We start from the raw sequence: 21,573 nt of genomic DNA on the forward strand, positions 1-21,573 counted from the left end.
AAATAACTCTACACTATATAATAATGTAATTTGTATTTCACAGGTATAAAGCTTCGCACAATAGCTCTTACCTGATCTTCAGTGAGGACAATCAAACGTGTCACTATAATATTCACAACGTTTCCTAGACTGGAATCACGATAAAGTTTGGCAACCTGACCTCCAGAAAACAAGAAAAGGCACAAAGTCAGACAAGAAACACTACTTGCTTCCTAAATGGTTAAAAATTAACCCAATTTGCTCATGTAGTTCCATAATGTAAAGTACCATTGTCACCTAAATACAAGTTATTTTTTGACCAAAAAATGACCATTCAGGTAAAAAAAAACCTTTTTGAATCACACTTTTCAGCTGACACTGTTTATACCTTGTTTCATAATTCATCCAGCACAATGAGCCTTTAGAGTGTCGATGTAAGCAGAATAGAACTGTATAATCTGAATGTAATTATTTGAATTCAAAATTAAACACAACTATTTAAAAGTGATCACAACATATTTCTTGACATTTTCCCAAAATGCTAAGATTTCCTATATTTAAACTATTAATTTCTGTAAGCTAGTACTTGTATTAAAGCATCATTCATGGCAATAAATAAACACTTGACAAGTCCATTACCATTTCATTACATAGGTATTGATACGAACAGAGAGAAGGATGAAACTTACAATATTCATTACACTCAAAATGTAGTGTTCAATGTCTTTCCGACCATGGTATCCCACCATCATTTTGTCTGCTACTACCAGTGTTTCCACAAACCGCTCAAGGCTTACAGATCTCTTCTGTCGACTGTGACTATTTAGTGTGCCATTGACTGGAAGTGAGGCTGGAAAAGCAGATGCATCATTCATCCACCAAGGTTTGCCGCTTCTTGTGAGGTCTTCTAGGAACCAAAACAATTAAATAATTGAGAGGAAGTCACTAGTAAAACTCATTCAAATGCAGCTGGTTTATGTTGAGATTGCCATCTCCAAGTTTCCAGCAAGGAAGTCTTTCTTGAGGCAAATTAAAATTAAATTTCTTTATTTTCTCAATTATCTATAACTAACTTATATACTGGAAAGGCAACTTTGAACACCAATGATCTCAACTCTCCTTAAATTTTTATTAGGATAATAAAGAAAAAATCCTCTCTTAATAGATCTGATTTTGCACATTCACGTTACTATTAAAGATTAGTTATAATTAACCACAAGAACATGTCAGAATTTTAAGAATAAGAAGCTATAACCTCTGGGAAAAAAATACTAGAAACCAAAAATTCAAAATTAATGTATAAATTATCAAAATTTACTAAGGAATTAAACATGCTCATAAAACACTAAAAAGCTTTTCCCCTACTACAAAAGCCTGTAATTTTTAGGCAATTAGGCTTCCATGCCTAAAATGAATCTATTTTCTCTTCAGAAATGTATCAGATTATATTTTATCTACCTTGTGAATTAACTGTAATAGAAAGTTTTAAATGGTCTGACATGCGGTAATTGCCATAGTTAACACAAATTTCAGTTCAAATATGTTGATTCTTTTCTTTCAGGTAAATATATAGAAAAATATTTCTTGTGTGCAAGAGATAAATTATTAAAAACCCAAAGAGCTGTAATTATCGGCAAAGCAAACATTACACTATGATTTTGAATTCTAATTCCTGTCCTCAGGCCAAAATTTAATCCATCCTTACCTACAAAGGAAGAGAAGGATGGATTCAATTTTTTGGCTTTTTTAGTGTGTATCATATATCCCTTTTCCACAAGAGCCAGCAAAGATCTCAAGCTAATGTTTAGCAAAGTATATTGTTAGTCTGGTTTTATCTAAGTAGGATTTCAAAAAGTTATTCTTGGTATTTACAGATGAGCACAAGAACATTAATAGATACATTTATAGCTGTCTGAACAGGACTGCCCAAATGAGCAATGTTCTTGCATCATTACTTCTACTAAAACAGGGTCAGCTAAGGAGTAGAGATAGAACCAGTACCTCCCATAAAAAAAACAATGCTCTATGCAAGTCAGCTAAGCACACTGATTTCGAAGAGGAAAAACCACAAAGAATGCATGCTCAGGTCAAAACCAGGAATACAAACCTTCAGCATTTCCACTGTTGCAGAGTTTCATAATTTTTGAGGCTACAGTATTGGCTCTAAAAGGCACATATTTTAGAAAAGTCAAAAAATTTAAGTAAACCTGGTAGTTATAAAAACACGAGTAACAAAATGGTCCTTACTCTCCAGTGGTTATAATTCATTCTAAAAAAGCCCTGTACAAAGTATTAAAGTCTGGTTTGGATTCTATAATGACTACTAAGCTTTCTCCTATTTTTCACCTCTATTCTAGAAAATTCAAAGTTGCTTGCATTGTTCAAAGATTTTCAGCACACTTAAACAGAGTCTTAGAAATGTCTGTAATTTTCTCTGATAGCTCTGATTGTACTAAATATTTAAAAAACTCATTCTTTTTCAAATAACAAATGCTGATGGTTTCTGATGCTCTTGGAGTGCTAAAAGTATTTTAGAAAGTACTGCTTCCACATTAATTCAAAATTTTCACTCAAAATGCAGACTATTCTAAAGATTTTAAAACTACTGATTTCAAACTTTCAGAGTTTGGAAGTTTTATTTCTGGGTAGTTCTACTCTGTTTTGATTTATGTAGTGATTTCACTCGCGTCAGACTTTACAGTTGGTATATTCTAAACTGTATAGATATGTGTATATTTCAAACTATCCAAAGATAAAACTTTTAGAGGAAAAAAAAATAAATTTTGGAATCATCTTCATACTGTCTTTCAAACAAAGGTCACAGAGGACTCCATAAGAACAACTATATTTCATTTTCTTACCAGGTGAGAAGCTTAGGCTTCAGCTGATCTCAAAATTATATAAATGCTAAAATATATCAATAAATAAACATACATTATTTATTTAGTGAGAATAGCTATGTGGCAACTTACATCATTCTTTCACCATATTCATAAGTTAAAAAAGAAAAATTTAAACTCCATTAGCATTGAACATAATTATACGGAAGTAAAAAAAAAAAAAGGTAAAAATAAATGGAAAAATAAAGAAAAAAATCCACAGAAAAATACTATAATTGATCCCAAAATAATTATTGCAGAAGTGTGAAATTAGGTTTTAAACTGCAACTGAAAAGAAATCCAAACCCATATAGACATGGAGTTCACAACTACTATACAAAAGTTTTCCTAAGTCAGTCATCTAAGATATTGGGTAGTGGTCAAGGTAGAAAGAAAGAAAAAAGCACAAACAGAAAAATATCTCAAAATGCAATAACAAGCTTCTTATGTCAGATGCAGCTATGAAAATATTTCAAAACAAAACAAAACATTATGCTGTTTTTTTCTAAATATTTGAGCACCATTATTTCATGCTTCTAGCAAGCTTTCATTCCATATTTTAGAATATACCAACAGTAAAGTCTGACACGAGTGAAATCACTACATAAATCAAAAAAGAATAGAAGTACCCAGAAATAATCTGCCACTCTGCAGCTTTCGTATTTCAATTTCTGTTGTTTCTCAATCCTACACAAATGCAGCATTTTGCAAAATAATCCAGTGGTCTCAAACCCTATTGAAGCAATTGGAATTTGGCAGTGGAAAACTTCTTGCCAAAGCCTTAATGATTTCAGCTGAATTTAATAAAACATAATTAATTGGTGACAATATATACATGAAACACAACTTCAACATATTATATTTTGAACATTTTTATGTTTAAATGCTTAAAATCGAATTTAAATTATGAATGTATCCTGCGCTCTCATCTGATTCTCCATGCCTCTCCAATTCTCCTCTTGTATTAGCTACTACAATTCTACAATTGATTATGAAGTTGCCCATCACTTAGTGATCCCAGCCAATTTTGATCATGCTTTCTCCAAATTCTGTACTCTGCTTTCTATTCTATTATGGTCATTTTTCTCAGAAAAGTCAGAAACTACATTTCCCTTGTCTCTATCAACACTTCAAAATCCTGACTATTTCCCTGATGGAGAAGAGGTGCAAAATAAACTAGGTTACAGTATGGGAAACTTGACAAACAATGAATAGTGGCACAGTTTCTCAAGCATGCATTCCTTCCTGCATGGAATGCTAAGAAAACTGTTCTGAAGGTAAAGTTAAAATCAGTATCCAGACAAAATAAATCATTTACTGCCAAAAGGTACTTACAGCTTTGTGACGTTTGCATTTTAAAACACAAAACTGGACTGTTCAAAACTTCCAAAACCAGTCAAATTCCCTAAACATCACTGAATACCTGGTTTTAATCCTTGTGTGTGAAAGCTGCAAAACTGAAAATTAATATTTTACTTTATTTTTTTAGCTGTTGTTTTTTTGGTTTTGTTTTTTGGTTGGTTGATTGGTTGGGGTTTTTTTTTAAGATAAAGCTGCAACAGTAGTCAGAAAACGAGTTTAAGAGGCTTTGGTACCCATGAGGGTAAAACAGAATGTCATCTGGAAAAGCAAGGCCTTGCAGTCTTGGCAGACAGTGAATTTTTTTAGACACTTTAATGGAGTGGAAATAGTATACAGAACAACAGGAAAAGGAGAAACTGAGATGAATGAGCATCATAATATTCTCAGGCTTGTAAAAAGCAGTGCTTTAGTACTTCAATAATTAAGGACTTCAGGCTGTGAAAGCTGAGAGAGTGCACAGGAGCTTCCAAGAAAAACAGCATACTAAGTAATAAATGCTAAATATTTGTAAAACCATGTTTTACAAAAAATCATGCAAAATGTATAGCTCTGATCAACCTGCGATCCATGTAACAGATACCACCAGAAAAACTGAACAGAACCTTGTTGGCTTGGAGCATAATGACTTCTAAGCATTACTCTAGAAGACAAGATCCAACAGAGGCCAATATCCTTTCTTTTTGTAGGGATATAATAATGGTAAAAATTACATATCCCTACATTTCAAAACCTTCCACTTATTTCAAGCGGCTTAAGTGACAGCTCTCCCAGCAAAATGAACATATACTAGTAACCTTATTTTACAATCAGTTAGCAGGCAGTAACATTTAAGAGATTTGTTTTGCAATATTATAAGCATGTCTATTGAATAATGCCCTCAAACTAAAACAAAAATTACACACATGAAGTCTGACATTCCATAAACACAATTAACTGAAACACTCAAGAAAAAGCTATCTCCTAAGAATGGGATCTTGCAGACAATCTGTACTGTAAGCTTAGACAGCTGGTGGCACTAAACATTATAAACTCCAAAAGAAGATAAAATAAATTGCATCAATGAACTATGATATTATTTTAAGATTAGTTAATGTCAGTCTGCCCCATGTACTGAATCTCATGGAATACAACTGCCCAGGACTGAACTTTTAAGAATAAGCTATTACTGAAATATAAACAATTGACAAGGTTAAAACACTTTTCTAGCATGTTAAAAAATTACTTTTGTGCTCTAAAAGAGCTTGTCAGATTTACTCCATGCTGTCTTCAAGAAGTTAGTTTTCAGTTTAATCAAGGGTTATGTTAGAGAACTTGAAACGTGTATCTGTAGAGGTTAAAACTTCTTTATTAAGAAAATACCTCTCCATCAAAACTATATAATCCTGCCCATAAAGCACAGGTAAATCACATACTTGACTATAATGTCAACCAAGTGGTCCAAAAATCAGTACAAAAACACTATAAACCTCTGTAAACAAGAAAGATATGGACTCAGTTCCAAATGTATTGATAATCATATTTACTATATATCGAGTTTCTTCAAATGAGATTGAACACATACCACACACTGAGCTGTAATATGTAGTCATTCAAGCATGCTTTCTGTTGGGAAATGAAGTACATTTATACATATTTTGAGGAAGCCTGTGCTCATTTCTACCACTGTACACAATATAGGCATAAAACAAGACTTACTCCTGCTGTCTTAGTTTTTAAAATACACTATATTCTCAATCTGAATCTGAAAAAATAGAAAAATCAAAACTACTTTTCAACAAGGCATTACATCATCCAGAAGGAAGATTCTCATAGCTACATTCTTCACTATGTCTTAAATGTGAAACAAGCAAGGTCTTAAAATACATCTCAAGTTAACATTTTTTAAAAGGAATAACACTTATTCTTGTTTACCTGAGACTCCGCAATGACTGTGATCATAGAGGTGCTGCTGGTGCATGGTAGATTTTTTATATATAACATGAGGATGTCCATTCTCATAATTATATTTACTAGAATCTTCTGTTATATTTCTTAAAGGCTCAATAAAATACTCATCATCTTCTGTAGCAATGACTCCATGCTTAAAGAAGTAAACAAGAAAACAAAAGCTTACAATAGACAATATGGAACCACTATCACAAAACATAACTTTAAAAAACATTCTCTGTGAAGAAATCCACAGCTAGAAGCTAACACATAAAACAGTGCATGAGCCAGCTCTCATCTGCTGATTTAGTATGGGCAGAGTAGGTGCCTATAAACAATACAGTGAGAAAAAATAAAACTATCATTGTCCTATTTGTGGAGAACTTTCACCTCTTTTTTGGTAGATGCAGTTTAAAAAGCAAAAGATAGTCTCAGAATATTACAAATAATCTCTTCACAGAGATGTTCTGAAATGACATAATTCATATCCATTAAAAAATACACCAAGCCAAAATGGTCTTGCTCTAATGGCAAGTCCAATATCCCTCTGTGATGCCACACTGCTAGATGCTTAAAGCCAAATAGTTCAACAAAGACAAACACCATGAAGGATTAATTTTAGAACACATATTCAAATAAACCATTTTATTTTACATCCAGACACAATCACAAAACTCAGCTAGTTAATAGAAATCAAATTATTTATATTAACTTAAATTACACTGTCTACAAAGCATTTATTCCATAAAAACTGTTGCCATAAATCTAGCAAACAAGAGTTATTGCAGACTGTACATTAGACCTCATTCTCCATAACAAATGAATATTTTTTTCCTCATAATGCAGTGCAGAATAGTAGATATTCTATTCTCATAACTTTCACAATTGTGAACTCAGCTTCTTCCAAACAGGAAGTGGTTTATGGAAGAAAGGAGAGATTTCAGGCCAACTATGCAATTTCCTGAACCTTCAGCAATTAAAACTGAACTTTAGCAGAAAATCCAGGTTTTTGGGTCCTTTCAGATATAGAAATATTGGGGAATAAGCCCTGACAGACTTCTACACCAATGTTCGCTAAATAAAAAATTTTGAGACCCATACGTAGAAAATTTTGAATGTACAAACTTTCTACACAGGGAAGAGCTACTCATCAGACAGAAGCCTAGAAGTAGGAACTTTTACATTCATATCCTGACTTGATGAATCACAAATTTTCACCACACTTTTTATCTGTGAAACAAGTACTACACATACATCTTTTTTTAAGACCTCTTTGATCAGTGATAAGAGCACTTGCTCCATATCTGCTCTAAAAATCACAAAGCTGTTTTCAAAAATCAGAGCGTGTCATTGTGTTCTTGGTCAAAGCTCTTATCCTACTACTGTTTTGTACATGAAATGCCTACTGATCTTCTCTTCTGAAACAACAAAATAAAACTTACAAAATGAAAAATCCTATGTAATAACTCAGAAACAAGTGTTTTCCAAATAGAACTCTTTTATAAATGGTGAAAATATATGGATGAACAGACTGCAACTTTCAATTACTCATTCCTTATTGCATTGTGAATGCAATAAGGAACACTTATTTTTGCATTGTGAATGCAAAAATAAGTGTTCCTCTTCAGTGGTATTTTTCGTTACAAACTCAATTATTAACTCAGAAGGCAACCTCAGGGTCTAAATTCACCTGGAAGATGGCAGTATCAAATTCCTCTTACAATACCTTCTTGTAACTTGAAGTCTAAGATTTTACTAGAAAATAAATAATTTACTGGTATACTGCTGCTTAAACAGTATTGAAAATTTAAAACAAATTGTAACTGGGCTTGCCAGATGTGCAGAAAGAACCTTGACAGTTTGGACTGCATCCAGTCTGCATGTCAGACATCTGGGTTCAAGTGAATCCTGAGCCATGTAAGCTCTGGTATTATGTTCCCACAGGAAGAGAGTCCTGCAGAGTGGTTCTGGCCAACACCATCAGGCTGTCTGCCTCATGCCAAGCCTGAGAAGACAGAGATACCATCCAATCTGTGGCACTGTCTCTGAGACAGAGTGGGTCCCAATTTAAATTCCTCCAGAGCATACATCCTTCCTGTCTGTACTCAAGTCCAGCCATGTTTCCAAGTCTAAGCATAAATTAGATAATTATATCAGATACTGAAACTGATAATTATAAGCAGCAAGACTACTTCAGCAGAGCTAAGTCAATTCAAATAGCATAAACTCTTAATTGCAGCACTAATTCTCTATACAAATTGCACATTTGCTCCTGCAAATAACTAAAGAACATCTGCAAGCAATAGTCACAATTCCTTCAGGTACCAGCAGTGAAAACAGTAAGGGGCGCATCACCACTTTTTCCAATGCCTATCTGATATCTGATCTCATTTGCCTAAATGCTATGGTGCTTAAGAAAAGACATTTTAATAATGCTTAGTTAAGGAACTACAAAAAAAATTTTAATATAGATCTACAAGCAGGACGTGAAAACATGTGTGGTCAGTTGCTGCAGTCAGACGAGTGATTCAATTAGCACTGGAAACACAGTGACCCTGTATATGCCCTTCACATAAGCCTGGCATAGGTAGACCATTTTAAGCCTAACAGTATTTTTGCTTGCAAACAAAATTGTTCTTCCAGTGCTAAATTGATCCAGTCTTGATGAATCACAGTGATTCAACATTGAAATGACTGATTTTTAAGAAGCACTCTAAATACTGCAACTAAAAAGTACCTTTGTGATGGCCAGCATATATTCTAAGTTTCAAAAATTTATTTGGCTAGAGATACTGGCATTGTTTATGTATTCAGCAATGCCTGATTAATACATAGTGGGAAGTATACTATTATATCCAAACCAACATTCTAAATACCAGCTTTGATTTATAATCCACTATCTGAGGAAAACAAAACTTCATTTGAAAAAGGAGTTTGAAATAATGCCCATTAAAAGCATTAAAATGAATTAATTTTCTTTTTAAGTGTTGCTATTGTATTTTAACAGTTCATAAATTAAACTTCTGCTCCAAATCATAGAAATATCATTAAGACATAAGAATGACCAGAAAAGGTTTTGACATAATACCATGGATATAAGAAACAAGCTGAATGCACCATGTTACTACAAGGAACATTCCCAAGATTATTATCTAAAACAGATTGTTTGAGGTCCTGTGTTATCCAATCCCACTACAGACTGCCAACTCATGCTAACATATACAAGGTCTGGTTCCAGCAGTTTGACATGCTCAGACAAATCTGTGAATCCACATGGAGTCCCCCCTGAATTTGTGAAAAAGAATCTTTTTCTGTCAGGCTGTCCAGCCAGGGCCTTAACCTCCTTCAGATGGGGGACATCCATCAGTTGCAAAAACAATGTGAATTATGGGGGACAAGTAAGCGCATGTTTTTCCCACACAGCACTATAGTTTCACAATTTTTCCACACCTTGAATCTCTTTATGCTTTATGTTTATCCATCTTTAATATAAAGTACTAGTAATGGAAACTTCTGAAAACGAGTCAATGTTGTTCAATATGTCAACAGCTGGCTATACACCATGATTTTATGACTGAGGGAAAAGATTTCATTAACTTACTGTGCTCTCAAAGATGAAAAAAATAGTGATCTGGCCTGAGACAGCACATAATGGAATCCAACAAAAAACCTTAAAACTAGGATAGGGACAACTTGTATATAATTTTCTGAATACTGATGTACTGCAAAAACATATGAGTATCAAAGATAGCCCTAAAGACCCTGATACAGAATTATTTCACATACAGTAAAAAATACCATAGTTTATGTAAATTATGATCTATAAAAGTAGATGTATTCTTTAGAGTAAAAATGGCTTTTAAATGAACTAATTCTTAAGAAAAATATTAGTAATTTATAAATACATGTATTTAGGAATCATGAAGCAACATTAAGTCTTCCAGCAAAATAATTCCCCGCTGAAAAAGTAAGCTCATGCTCTTAAGCCAGTCACCTACCTGTGCCTTCTTTATCATTTCTGTTTGGATGGAGGTAACTGTGCTGTCCAGCACAAACATTATGCAATGCATTAACTTCATATATATGGAAATACTGCATGTTTTACATTAACCATTTACTTGGGACCACAGTAGCCTCAAAATAGTTCCTACTGCAGACCTTTTCAGCCCAAAATTACATGATTTTCCACCATGCAAAACTTGTTTCAGCACTCAGTTAAGAGCTTTGACACCTGGCAGAGGACAAAGACGAGCCAAAATTCAAAAAGTTTGGGTTTTGCTTGATTCTATTACTGAAGGCTCCAGAACTTCTCTGAAATTTGCTTCTCCCAGACTCAGTCAAACTCCATTCCCCCAAGGTGAAGTTCTCTCTTCAGCTATTTTACCCCCATTTCTTTTCTTCTTTCCTTTGGTATGAAATAGTCAGCTTAGAACATACCTCAGTCAGGCTGCCTTGTACCCAACATCTAAAGTCCCTAAAACCCTGCTCATTGTAAGCTTCTTCATGATACACCCAACCTGCAATCCACCCACAAGTGTTGCATCCACTACAGTAACCATGAGTTTGGAAGCCAGCAACCCTGTGGACAAGACCATCAACTTCCTCACATGAATGCTCACTGGATTATAGAACTTCAGACAATTTATAGCATAATCAGGGCCCAGCAGATGAAAGCTGTTGGACTGAAACTTCAGTAAGTAGCAGCCTGTAATTCTAGGGCACTTGGTAATGAGAAATATAGAGGGAGAGGCTGAAGCAAGAAACAGTGATAGCAAAATCAGCTGATTGCTTGTCACTTTTATTATAATCAAACTGAGAAAAAGCTCTCCTCACATTTATCTCAAATGCAAGTGTTATTCAAAGACATAAAACATACATTATTTAAATCATGTTCTCACATAACCACTCTGAATAACTAATAAGAATAATTCAAGACATTCAATAAGGGGAAGAAATTTGACCTATTTTTCAACAGTGAAACCTAACAGAACAACCAGAGTAAATACATTGCATACATTTTGTTTATGAGCAACATTCACTATTAAATATTATTTACTACCTGCTTAAGAGGTAAAGAGTTAAACTTACAATGACTGGCTTTAATACAGATGTTAATCAAGGACTATTAGACTATGATTGGCAGTCATTTACAGACCAGCAATCAAACTGGAAAATATAACAAATGCCTTATGTACAATGCATTCTGAGCTATTACTAACTCTAAAACAAGTAATATTGTCTTCAATATTCACTACCAATTGCTTTATTAAACATGTTCTAACCAGCAGCTGTATAACAAAACATTCATTAGTAGGAATCATCATTTTAAAATAACTTTGTGATGTGTTTATCTGAATGGAGTGGTAACTCCCACACACTGTTCTCTGGAAGGCACTGCCAACACTGAAGAGTTTCCATACAGTAGAGGATGGTACCAAGTTAAGACTACTGCTGCACCCTCTGCAGGATTCATGCCCCTGAGATAGAGCCATGTGTCTCCCTGCTGATGTTTCTGGAGCAACACAGAAGCCTCATATGTTTGCAACCAAATCTTCCTAAGAGATGCAGTGCACACCTGATACATGAAGTCCCAAGTAAAGAGACACGACCATGAAGAATTTGTGTGCCCAAAGACTAGATATAAGGCTGCCTTAACACCTGAAAGACACACATAAGGACAACCACAGCCACTGAGGATGATGATTTAACTGGGAAACACTCTACGCAGAAGTTAACTTTCAAACACGAAGTTAACATACTGACACTTAGAACCACAGGCAGCCTCACTCCAGCAAAATAGCCTGAGGGCAAAGGGAAAACATGTGAAATGTCACCTCAGGGTGTTGGGCAAGAAGAAAAGAAGAGAAGAAGAAAAAAACCCCAATATTCTGCTTCCTCATGACATCCTCCATGCTTTTTTAGAAGAAAAGAAGTGCCATAAGGAGCAACAGATGGGAAAAGACGATAGGAAAATACAGGCTTTTTTGTTCTTAATCCCACCTTTATTTTCCTAACATGAAAGGAAAACGAGTCAGCTATAGTAAGGGCAGCAGTTCTTGGCTCACTCCCTGAGCCAAGGTCAAAGAGGAACTGAAATGGGATCACCATGGACTTACTGCAGTCTCCAAGGGGACCAACTAGGCTGTGCATCAATTAGCATGCAACAATTAGCATAAAGAGGCTTGCATCCTCTTTTAAAAAAATGAGTCCTGAAAGAAGAGACTTTGCCTACATCATATTTTTAGCTGGAAAGAACTCAAGCAAAGATGGAGTATACTAGCTTTGAAGCCTGAATGTGACCAGAACTGTGACCAGAAAAAAAAAATGCTATTACAAGGAAACTGCAATCAAAGACAAAAATTGTACTAAATTCAGACCTATCTGCTATAAGTCTACATGAACCAAATTGTAATACTGTAAACTCACACTCAATGGAACACCATTTTAATTCCATTTCTTTGAAAGTGTTCACTTAGCGCTGAAAATCCCCAATACACATTTTTCTTCAGGAACACTCTGAAATGTTAAACTAGCCTGCATCAGGCATATCACAAGTGGTTGGATGTAATGCAACCTATCCAGGTCTGAAACAGGTGGCTTTTTTTTGAAAGTAACATCTCAAAAGGCATTGTTCAATAGCACTTCCAAGGACAAATGGGAATTAGTTTAGCAACTCTGTGTATTTTTTTTAACTTAGCAATTAGTTAGACCAGCCTATTTCTAACAAGATCGACCAGCACTCTACCATAATAAAAAACACAATGAGAAACCATAATGTGGTATATTTTTACTACAGAAAACACTGGCACTTGATTTAACATTTCATAGTCATGCCTTTCTGTTTTAGTATTTTGTTACTCAATAGTTTGCTTTTTTACTTTTTTGCATTAATTTTCTAATTTCTTTTTCCATGCATGTACTACTGTCATGTGATCAAAGATCACCAGTAAGAGAGGAGATGAGAATAATTTAGGTAAGAACTTCTAATTTTACTTCCAAATGCAAAAGTTTATGATTTGTAAACAAAAACTTTCTGGTTAAAAAAGTTATATAATTATTTTCTTATGCTGTTACTTGCTAAAGACTTTTCACATTTTGAATTCACAGCAATGATGATGTCTACACCAAGCAATTCCTCTTCTTTTATTCACTTAGTTTTTAAACCCAAATACTCAAAGTCAGTGGGTGTTCAGTCCAATCAACATCTTTCTGTAGGAGATTCAGTATCCCAGAGGATCCACTGTTTCCTCCTCCCTGTCCCTTGAGCTTGGAAGCCTCTTATAACTGTAAAGATCTCAGCACAGACATAATCCTGCAACCCTAGCACAGACACTATAAACACTACAGAGGTTGCCTGCTAGAAGACTACAGAATTGAGTCTCAGTACTTACATTAAGCTTGAGAAACTGACACCTGTTTCTCCCCAGGACCTAGATCAGGTTTTAGGGGTTTTCTGCACCTTCCTGTCTACTTGCTTCCCACAGGGACTCAAAAAACTGCAAGATAACCCAATTTAATTCTTTGGTAATTTAAAAGGGACAAGCACACTATTATACTATAACATGTAATGTGGACTTACCAGACCATTGCAGTTGCTTAAGGCCACTTTACTTGTACTGTGCTGGTCTTGCAAATATCCTGTGTAATGACAGTGGTCTATGAAATCATGCTTCCATTGCGGTCCATCTTTCCCCCAGTACTCTACTGTAAAATGTCTGGACACCAAATCTGTGTTGAGAGTCAGGTTTAAATGAAAGTGCTTGCCATAGGCAGAAAGTTTAAAAAATAATTTAGATGCTGCCAGTTCTTGGTCATAAGGGTCTGTGCTCCTCCTCCTTCTTGAGGGTTTAGGATTTTTCACAGTAAAGCTGAGGAAGGCTCCATTTTGATCAACCCTTATTGGGATTGTTAGTTGGTAGTGTTCAAGGTAAGACAGGAATTCCTCTTTGTAATCAATCACAAGGTAAGACAGTCCAGGGAGTGGGCATAGAAGAGAAGAAAATATAACAGGAAACAACAAGTAGTAGCATAAACATAGACCATTTTGGGTAAATTTCATCACTCTCATGAGTAAAAGTCACCTTCAGGTAAGTGCACAATGCAGCATTTTACAAAATAAAATAAAACATTATTATCTTTCTTTGTAAGTCAAGAAAATGTGTTTGATTTCCTATTAATTTGCTTATCACTTTGTAAATAGGAAAAGTTGTTTAATACCTATCTTTTCCTATTTACCAAAAATATGTAAATAACTGGTTCTAAGATAAGACGAGCATATTTTTCCCAGTGCTACCATTCAAAGAAAAAAGCTAGAAAATCCACTTGCAAGAATACAAACAGTAGTAATGAAAAGGATTATATTGTAAAAACAAGATTAGATTCTTACTTCCTAGTCTAAAAGCATGTTAATTTTATCATGGCAAGTCTCTCAAATATTATCAAGTACATTTTACAATATTTAATTTGCAAGGCTTTCCTACAGTTAAAAGTAGACAGAGAGAAATTAGAACAAGAAAATTTTATCTGTACGACAATTAATCATGATAAAACTAAGAGCAGAGCCCAGATGAGCTCATGAATTATATAAACATGTTTTAGAAAATATTACACAAACACAATGCAAAAATACGTGCTTCTTGCCACCTACAGAGATCAGACCCCTACCTTGAGAACTGTATGAAAGCCTGCTGTTACTGAGAAATTCCGATGAAACCATGACTAGGCTCAAAATCCATGTCCACGTCTTCCAAAAAATTTCCATAATTTAGAAAAAACAGAAAGGTTTTTTTTTTCCTTTCTCCTTGGAGAGCTACCTGTGTGCTATAGAGTTAACTTCACTCCAGAATCGCACCATAACAGGTATATTTATTTTATGCTACTTTCAAATTAACTATAGGATGTTCCACTTTCTGGACAGGTACTTTCTTCTATAGCTGCAGTCATTTTCTTAATTCAAAGCAAGTATTTGTAAGATTCCTTAAGATATGAGACAGATGTTAGATTGGATAGTTACTGAAATTGTTCCATTTCTTTTCCTGAAAAACAGAAGAATATGAGTCAAGGCAAATTCTTTCTATTAAAACAGATCTATGCTGCAAAATATTAAGCCATGACAGTGAATTACACAGGGCAATATTTTGAAATAATCTTCAATTTTTCCAATTGACCATATCAATTTTATGGTCACATCCAAGGTCACAATCTTACAGAAAAAAAAAGCAGAAAAAGAGTTACCATTCACCTTGAAAAGCAGATCCATACAGTCTATGATGCACTTATTAACTTCATGTCATTTTTATTAATACTTACACCTATTTAGTGAGCTACCTTGTAGCTCAAATATTGTGTTCAGACTTCTTCCATCAATCAATGCTACACACTCATTGATTTCAACTGTTAATATCACATCCCACTATACTGGTAGATAAAGGAAAAACCTGGAAAGGAATCCAGAGTACAGTTATCTGATCTTTCTGAAGAATGTATTTTGTTATTACTAGGGCCAGGGTTCTGCTTATGCAGGCAGAAGTCTCATTCACTTAGATAGGAATGCTGCATGTTAGAATACTAAAGAACAAATTTCAGTATCTAAAGCTATTTATCATAGATACTCCAATATTTCAAATATTTGTTGTCAGGTTTTTGTTTTTTTCATTTACAACACTATTGCAACAACCGTTTTTACTATTTTTTACTAGAGCTGCAGCTCTAGGAGCAGCCAGGGATTAAATGGAAGATCCATGCAGTCAACTAACAATTCAGTACCAAACTATGGGATACCAAACTATGTGTTGTGTCAGCTGGTATTCATCAGTCCACTTAAACCCTCTCAGCACACCTGTGCACAAACTGCTGAAGCAGGCAATGGAGAAACAGAACACCTAAGAAGGGGAGCTTGTTTAAAAAACAGTTTCCACAAGCATACAGAGTCACTTACATATGCACCAGAAAAATCTGCCTTTCTAAAATTCTGGGAATGATGATACATTCATTCAGACAGGTAATACAGCTGCAGCTAATGGATTATTTATGAAGTTTTATAAAGAGCTGTAACATAAAATATTAAGAAAAAAATCATCACCCAAATCCTATTTACCAATATTACAATAAATATTTAGATAACATCTTAGCCAGTTTCAAACCCAGCAAATTACTAATGTGGAAATGAAGTTAATGTGACCTTTTAAAAATATTTCAAGGCAGCACACAGGATTTATTCAAGTTTGTAAAGAGACTAAAGGATACTTTGCAAACATGCTTTGTGCTTAGTAGTATTTTTTTCCTGGGGAAGCATAAAGATTTTGTGATGCCATTCACATGTGGCAAGGCCTCAAAGCACATTGATAAAAAAGCTCTCTGTTTTCATTGCTCTGTAGAACCTTCATTTCCTAGCTAATATTTAGTTACAGTTCCTAGATTTTTGCAAGTTTTGAAGATACATAATTAACCCCATACTCTTTCAGCTAAGTTAGTACGATAAGTAATCTGAGAATGTACAGTTTCAAATTCTTGTCACTGAATCTTGCTTTATCCCCATTTGCTAATGAGCTGGTTTCTTTTCCTTGTGTGCACTGTTATTATCTGATACAAGCATCTCTGGACACTTCCTGATAAACAGCTCAGCCTATTTGGTTTATCTCATTCTGTATAATCCAGTTTCCAGATGACTGACTTCTGCAGTTTTTCTCTGAATCGCTTCCAATTCGCCAGCATCCCTTTTTATCTGCAGACACTGGAACTGGGAACTATAGTCCAGGAACGGCTTGTTACCACCGTATATAGAGGTGATATTGCCTTACACCTTCTACTTAGCCAAAATATTCTAATAGGGAGTTCATGTTCAGACTGTTAAGCTGATAAAAAGTTATCCTAAAATTAGGATCTCCTGAAGCTGCAGTACCTAGGGAGCTAGACAGGTCAGAATACTGGACATCAATTAACAGTATCCATAATTTAGTACCATTATTTGTTATTTACCCACCAATGGCCCACATGATGGACCATAACCATATGTTAGTCAACAGTGTCAAACAGTCACTGATGTCTAGTGTTCTTGCAGAGGTCTCTGGTCTCCCTCATTTCAAGCTTCACATAAGACCAATCTCCTTTCATATCAAGCTTTCTGAAAGTTTCAGCAGAATTTTTACCTCTTCTTTGTAAATATTTATTGCCAGCTTGACCACAGATACAAGCTGACCATATGAAGCTATATTAATGTTTCCAATTAAAGAGTGGTAATGGATTTGAATAAAAGCACTCTGGTAACTTCAAGATAAAATACTCCAAGTATGGCAGGAGGAACATCAAAGTCTGGACTCTATCACCCTTTTGTTTTATTTGCACCTTCTTTGGCAGCCTATTTTCATGGCAGCCTGTAGATTGTTGTTAAGATGCAAAATGTGGTCAATACTTAAGCTTACAAGAAACTTCTAGTGTATCATGTGGTGAACTACACATTCACCCACTGGTTAACGTAGGTGTGGCTCCATGTCCCCAACCACCACCTAAAACCACAGATCCCATCTAACTCTAAGAGCTCTGCCAAACAGGAAAGTAATGTTTTCTGACGCCAATGATGAAACAGCTGCATGGCACTGGCGTTTCTGTGAAGGCATGGAGAACCATGGCAGTCAGTGGTGTCATGAAGTTTCCACTCAGTGAGGAGAAAAAAGGTCACAGTTATTGGAGCACAAGTCCTATGCGAGGGAGCTGGGGATGTTCAGCCTGGAGAAAAGGCGGCATAGGGATGACCTTATCATTCTTTACAATTGAAAGTGTAGCCAGGTGGGGGTCAGTCTCTTCTCCCAGGCAACAAGTCACAGGAGAGAAGCTACAGCAGGGGTAGTTTAGGCTGGACATAAGGAAGAATATCACAGAAAGGGTGATTAGACATTGGATCGGGGTGCTCAGAAAGGTGGTTGTCACACTCGCTGGAGGTGTTTAAGGGCAGCCTGGATGGCACTGGTCTAGTGCCATGGTCTGGTTGACAGGGTAGTGTTTAGTCATAGGTTGGACTCAATAACCTTAGAAGACCCCTTCAACCTATATGATTCCGTGATAAAGTGGACTATGAAGAGGCGACTAGCCAAACTGCTCAGAGAAGTCACCATGGGAGCCTCCATCTAAACAAAGGTGCCTTGGGCAACTAAGGCATCACTTAACCTGAAGGCAGCTCAAGTTTTACGACAGGGCGGCATGTCAGACCGATGCCCCAAGACAGCCGCCACACCAGGGGCGTCCACCGCAGAACCGACGGGCTCCGGCGCGCTCGACGGCGGCCGAGCTGCCAGAAAGCACAGGGCACCGCGCCGCCCGATCGCAGCGCCCAGACCGCCGCCTCGCCTCGGGGCGGGGTCGAGGAGAGCGGCCACCGGGAAAGGGACCCGGCGCTCCGGCGGGCGGGACAGGGGGCTGTCCTCCACGCCCCCGCCCCGGCGGCCCGGCCCCGCCGCCTTCCCGCCCTCGGCGGCCGGGCCGTGCGGGCGGCGGGAGCCCGCCGTGAGGCGCGGGCAGGGGCCGTGCGCCCGCCCGGCACTACGAGTGGTTGCTAAGGAAATGGGGAGGGCAGCGGGAGGCGACGGGGCGGGGGACGGGCATCAATCACACAAATTCAATTACAGGTATCGCGGCTGGCCGTGAAAAACTTCGCAGGGCTTCAAAAGCCGGGGATTAGCCGTGCCCCCGGGAGCTTCCCCAGGCGAGAACTGCGACGCGCAGACCGCGCCGGGAAGAGCTCGGTGAAAAAGAAGGGGGGCCGGGAGTGGCGGGGAGAGGGACACGTACAAAGGGAAAAGATCGAACCCTCCTCCCCGGGAATTAACCAGAAGCCGAGGCGTGAGGAGTGAAACTACTGCTGTGCGGGCCCCGACGTACGACGGGGCCGCCACGGCGTGAAGCCCCCCGCCAGCCCCAGGCTCCCCGCCGGCCGTGCCGAGGGCGCAGCTGTCACTGCATCTACCGAAAAAGCAATACCCACCCCCCCAAAACGAGAAGTCAACAGGCTAGGAAAATACACGGCTACACACACAGTTAAACACGTACACACATGCACGTTATCTGTACACGTCTGCACACACAGAGAGTTAAAAACACTGGTACTGAAGAAAATTGGAAGTCACCAGACACACATGCCTCAAAAAAAAAAAATTCAGAAGGAAAAAAAAAAAAATCCGTCCTCCCTAGAGAGGCTGAAGGGGAGAGTCTGGTTGCTGTGGTGGAGCTGATCCTAAAGTTAACTTTCAGCAGCCCATTTCCAGACAGCAGCGCTGAATCTATTTGGATAAAACGCGTGTGACCCAGACACTTGGCGTTTGGCCCAAACGCCTTGCACCGGCAGCCCAAATAAAAACAAGAGTCTGACTCTCTCTCTCCCTTCCCTCTTGTACAACAATGAAAGAAAGTAGCGAAGACAAAATCCGCACACACATCGCCGGGGAGCGAGAGCCCACTTACCTCCTCCCACCAAACAAAGTCCCTTTGAACCCTGGGCGACTGCGGAGACAGACATACACCGACAAACGCGAGTCCGCGGGGTTAAGAGTCTGGCAAATCCCAAGCGGCTCGAAGTAAATCAAAACCACACGCTTCCATCTTCCTGATGAGCCCAGCGAGAGCCCGACATCCCCGCCAGCATCGCTGCGGGACGGCGGCCGCGCCGACCCTCGGAGCCCCGGTACAAAGTGTGCACTTGTCTGACCGCGGCAGCGGACACCGCCGGACACGGCGCGGCCGAGAGCGGGGCGTCCTCAGCTCAGCAGCAATCCGGAATTGCCCTGGGTTGTGGCTGGGGTTTGGGGGCTGCTTTGGTTTTCATCTGTTGTTTGGTTTTGGTTTGGTTTTGTTTGTCCTTTTCTGCTTCTACCAACGACTTAGTATTCCAAGTATAAAAAAAAAAAAATCTTTTTAAAAGTGCACTATTCGAGATGGTACTTCATCAATCACCTCTCTTATCGGTTGAAAAATTCTCGCACCCCCTTCCCCCATCTCAAGGTTTCTCTCTGAAATTACTCCAAATGCACCTCGCCTAATGCAATATAAATCTCCCCCCGCTCCCCAAAGCCCTGCACGCACCATTATTCGGGACACAAGAAAAGCAAAAAGTTTCATTGAATAGCGTGAAATCTTCCTTACCGTTTTCATCTTCAATTTCTGATATAAAGTAAGTTTCAAACAATAGAGATTGCACAGGACGATTCCCGTATTCCTCTCTGCTTTTCCCCTCTGTGCAAGCAACCATCAGGGTTCTATTCTCCAACAGAATAAAATTCTCTAGCCTTCCTAAAGGGGTTTTTAGAAAACGGGTTGGCTTGGCAGGAGGAAGGATGCCATCAATTCACCGAAGCTATCACCCTGCACATTTTGTCTTTCCAACAAAAAAGGGGGGGAGAGGAGGAAGGAGGGAAAAACAGGCTTATATTGGGGTGGGGGTGGGTGCCCTCCTCTTGAGCAGCCTCCTCTGTGCAAAATACCATGTGAATATCATCTGAGTTGGGGGGGGAGGGGGGACCGGGAGACAGAAAGGGGGGAAAGAGAGGGGGAGCAGAGGGGAGGCAGGCAGAGCAGGAAGGACTCAGGAAAGTTTGGTTGAAGTAGCCCCAGACCTCCTCTGGCTGCCGGCGCCGGGCCAAGCCGAGCGCGGCGGCAGCGGGGGAGCCTTGGCAGCCTCGCCCGGGGGACGGCGCGGGGCCCGCTGACGTCAGCCTGCAGATGTGCCCCGCACCGCCGCGCATGCGCGCCCGTCACGTGGCAGCGGGGGGGCAGGGGCGCAGCCGGGGGCGCGGGCGCGGGAGGGGCGGCGGGACCCTCGCCCGGAGCCGCCCGAGGGGAGCCCGGCCTGGCCCGCCCGGCGGAGCCGCCCGAGGGGAGCCCGGCCTGGCCCGCCCGGCGGAGCCGCTGCCGCAGCCGCGGGGTGCCGGCGGCAGGCGCCGGGCACGGGCGCTGGGCACGGCCGGCGAGCTGGGGCGACCCCCTGCTGCCATCGCCCTGCTGCCGTCGCGCTGCTCGTCCCGCGCCCCGTTACAGGCGTTAATAAAAGGAAACCTCTCAAACACCATTTCCAGCCGAGGGGAGGCGGTGTCTGAAGCCCCCGCTGCCAGCGGCAGCCGGGCCAGCATCGCGCCGAGGCCGGGGGTCCCGGCCCTGCTCGCACGGCGCTTTCAGTTTCATTTGCGCCGGGGCCGGGGCCGGGGCCGGGGCCGGGGCCTCCCCGCCCGGCAGGCCGGAGGGTGCGCTTGGGAGCGGGCAGCTGGCGGCCTGCTCACCGCCCCTGCTCCGGGCGCTGCCGGCCTGAGGGTCACGGAGAGTGGGCTGCAACTCCCACTCGCCCTCTAACCACCAAGTTAATTTCCGATTGCTGAAAAAAGAGAAAAAGTGTGTGTGTATGAAGGGGGGAATATCCTTCCTAAACCTAGGTTCTAAGGTTTCAAGT

At 39.2% G+C, this 21,573-nt stretch overlaps 1 protein-coding gene across 9 annotated transcripts in view; it reads right to left on the reverse strand.

Moving 5' to 3' along the window:
* Positions 1-20,779, reverse strand: part of ADAMTS6 (ADAM metallopeptidase with thrombospondin type 1 motif 6) — a 146,877-nt gene extending 126,098 nt beyond the window's left edge. Inside the window, exons 1-7 of one of the 9 annotated variants that reach the window (XM_064403021.1) lie at positions 20,747-20,779; positions 20,277-20,423; positions 14,811-15,181; positions 13,726-14,090; positions 6,132-6,300; positions 669-886; positions 72-155 (exon numbers count right to left, since the gene is read on the reverse strand). In XM_064403021.1, coding sequence (XP_064259091.1) covers positions 72-155; positions 669-886; positions 6,132-6,300; positions 13,726-14,090; positions 14,811-14,907 — 933 coding nt within the window. In that variant the 5' untranslated portion in view covers positions 14,908-15,181; positions 20,277-20,423; positions 20,747-20,779. The other 8 variants (XM_064403023.1, XM_064403024.1, XR_010352187.1 and 5 more) reach the window with 8 other exon arrangements.
* Between the last annotated feature and the right edge of the window lie 794 nt (positions 20,780-21,573).

The sequence above is a fragment of the Passer domesticus genome, chromosome Z (genome assembly GCF_036417665.1).
Source record: "Passer domesticus isolate bPasDom1 chromosome Z, bPasDom1.hap1, whole genome shotgun sequence".
Classification (NCBI taxonomy): Eukaryota; Metazoa; Chordata; class Aves; order Passeriformes; family Passeridae; genus Passer; species Passer domesticus.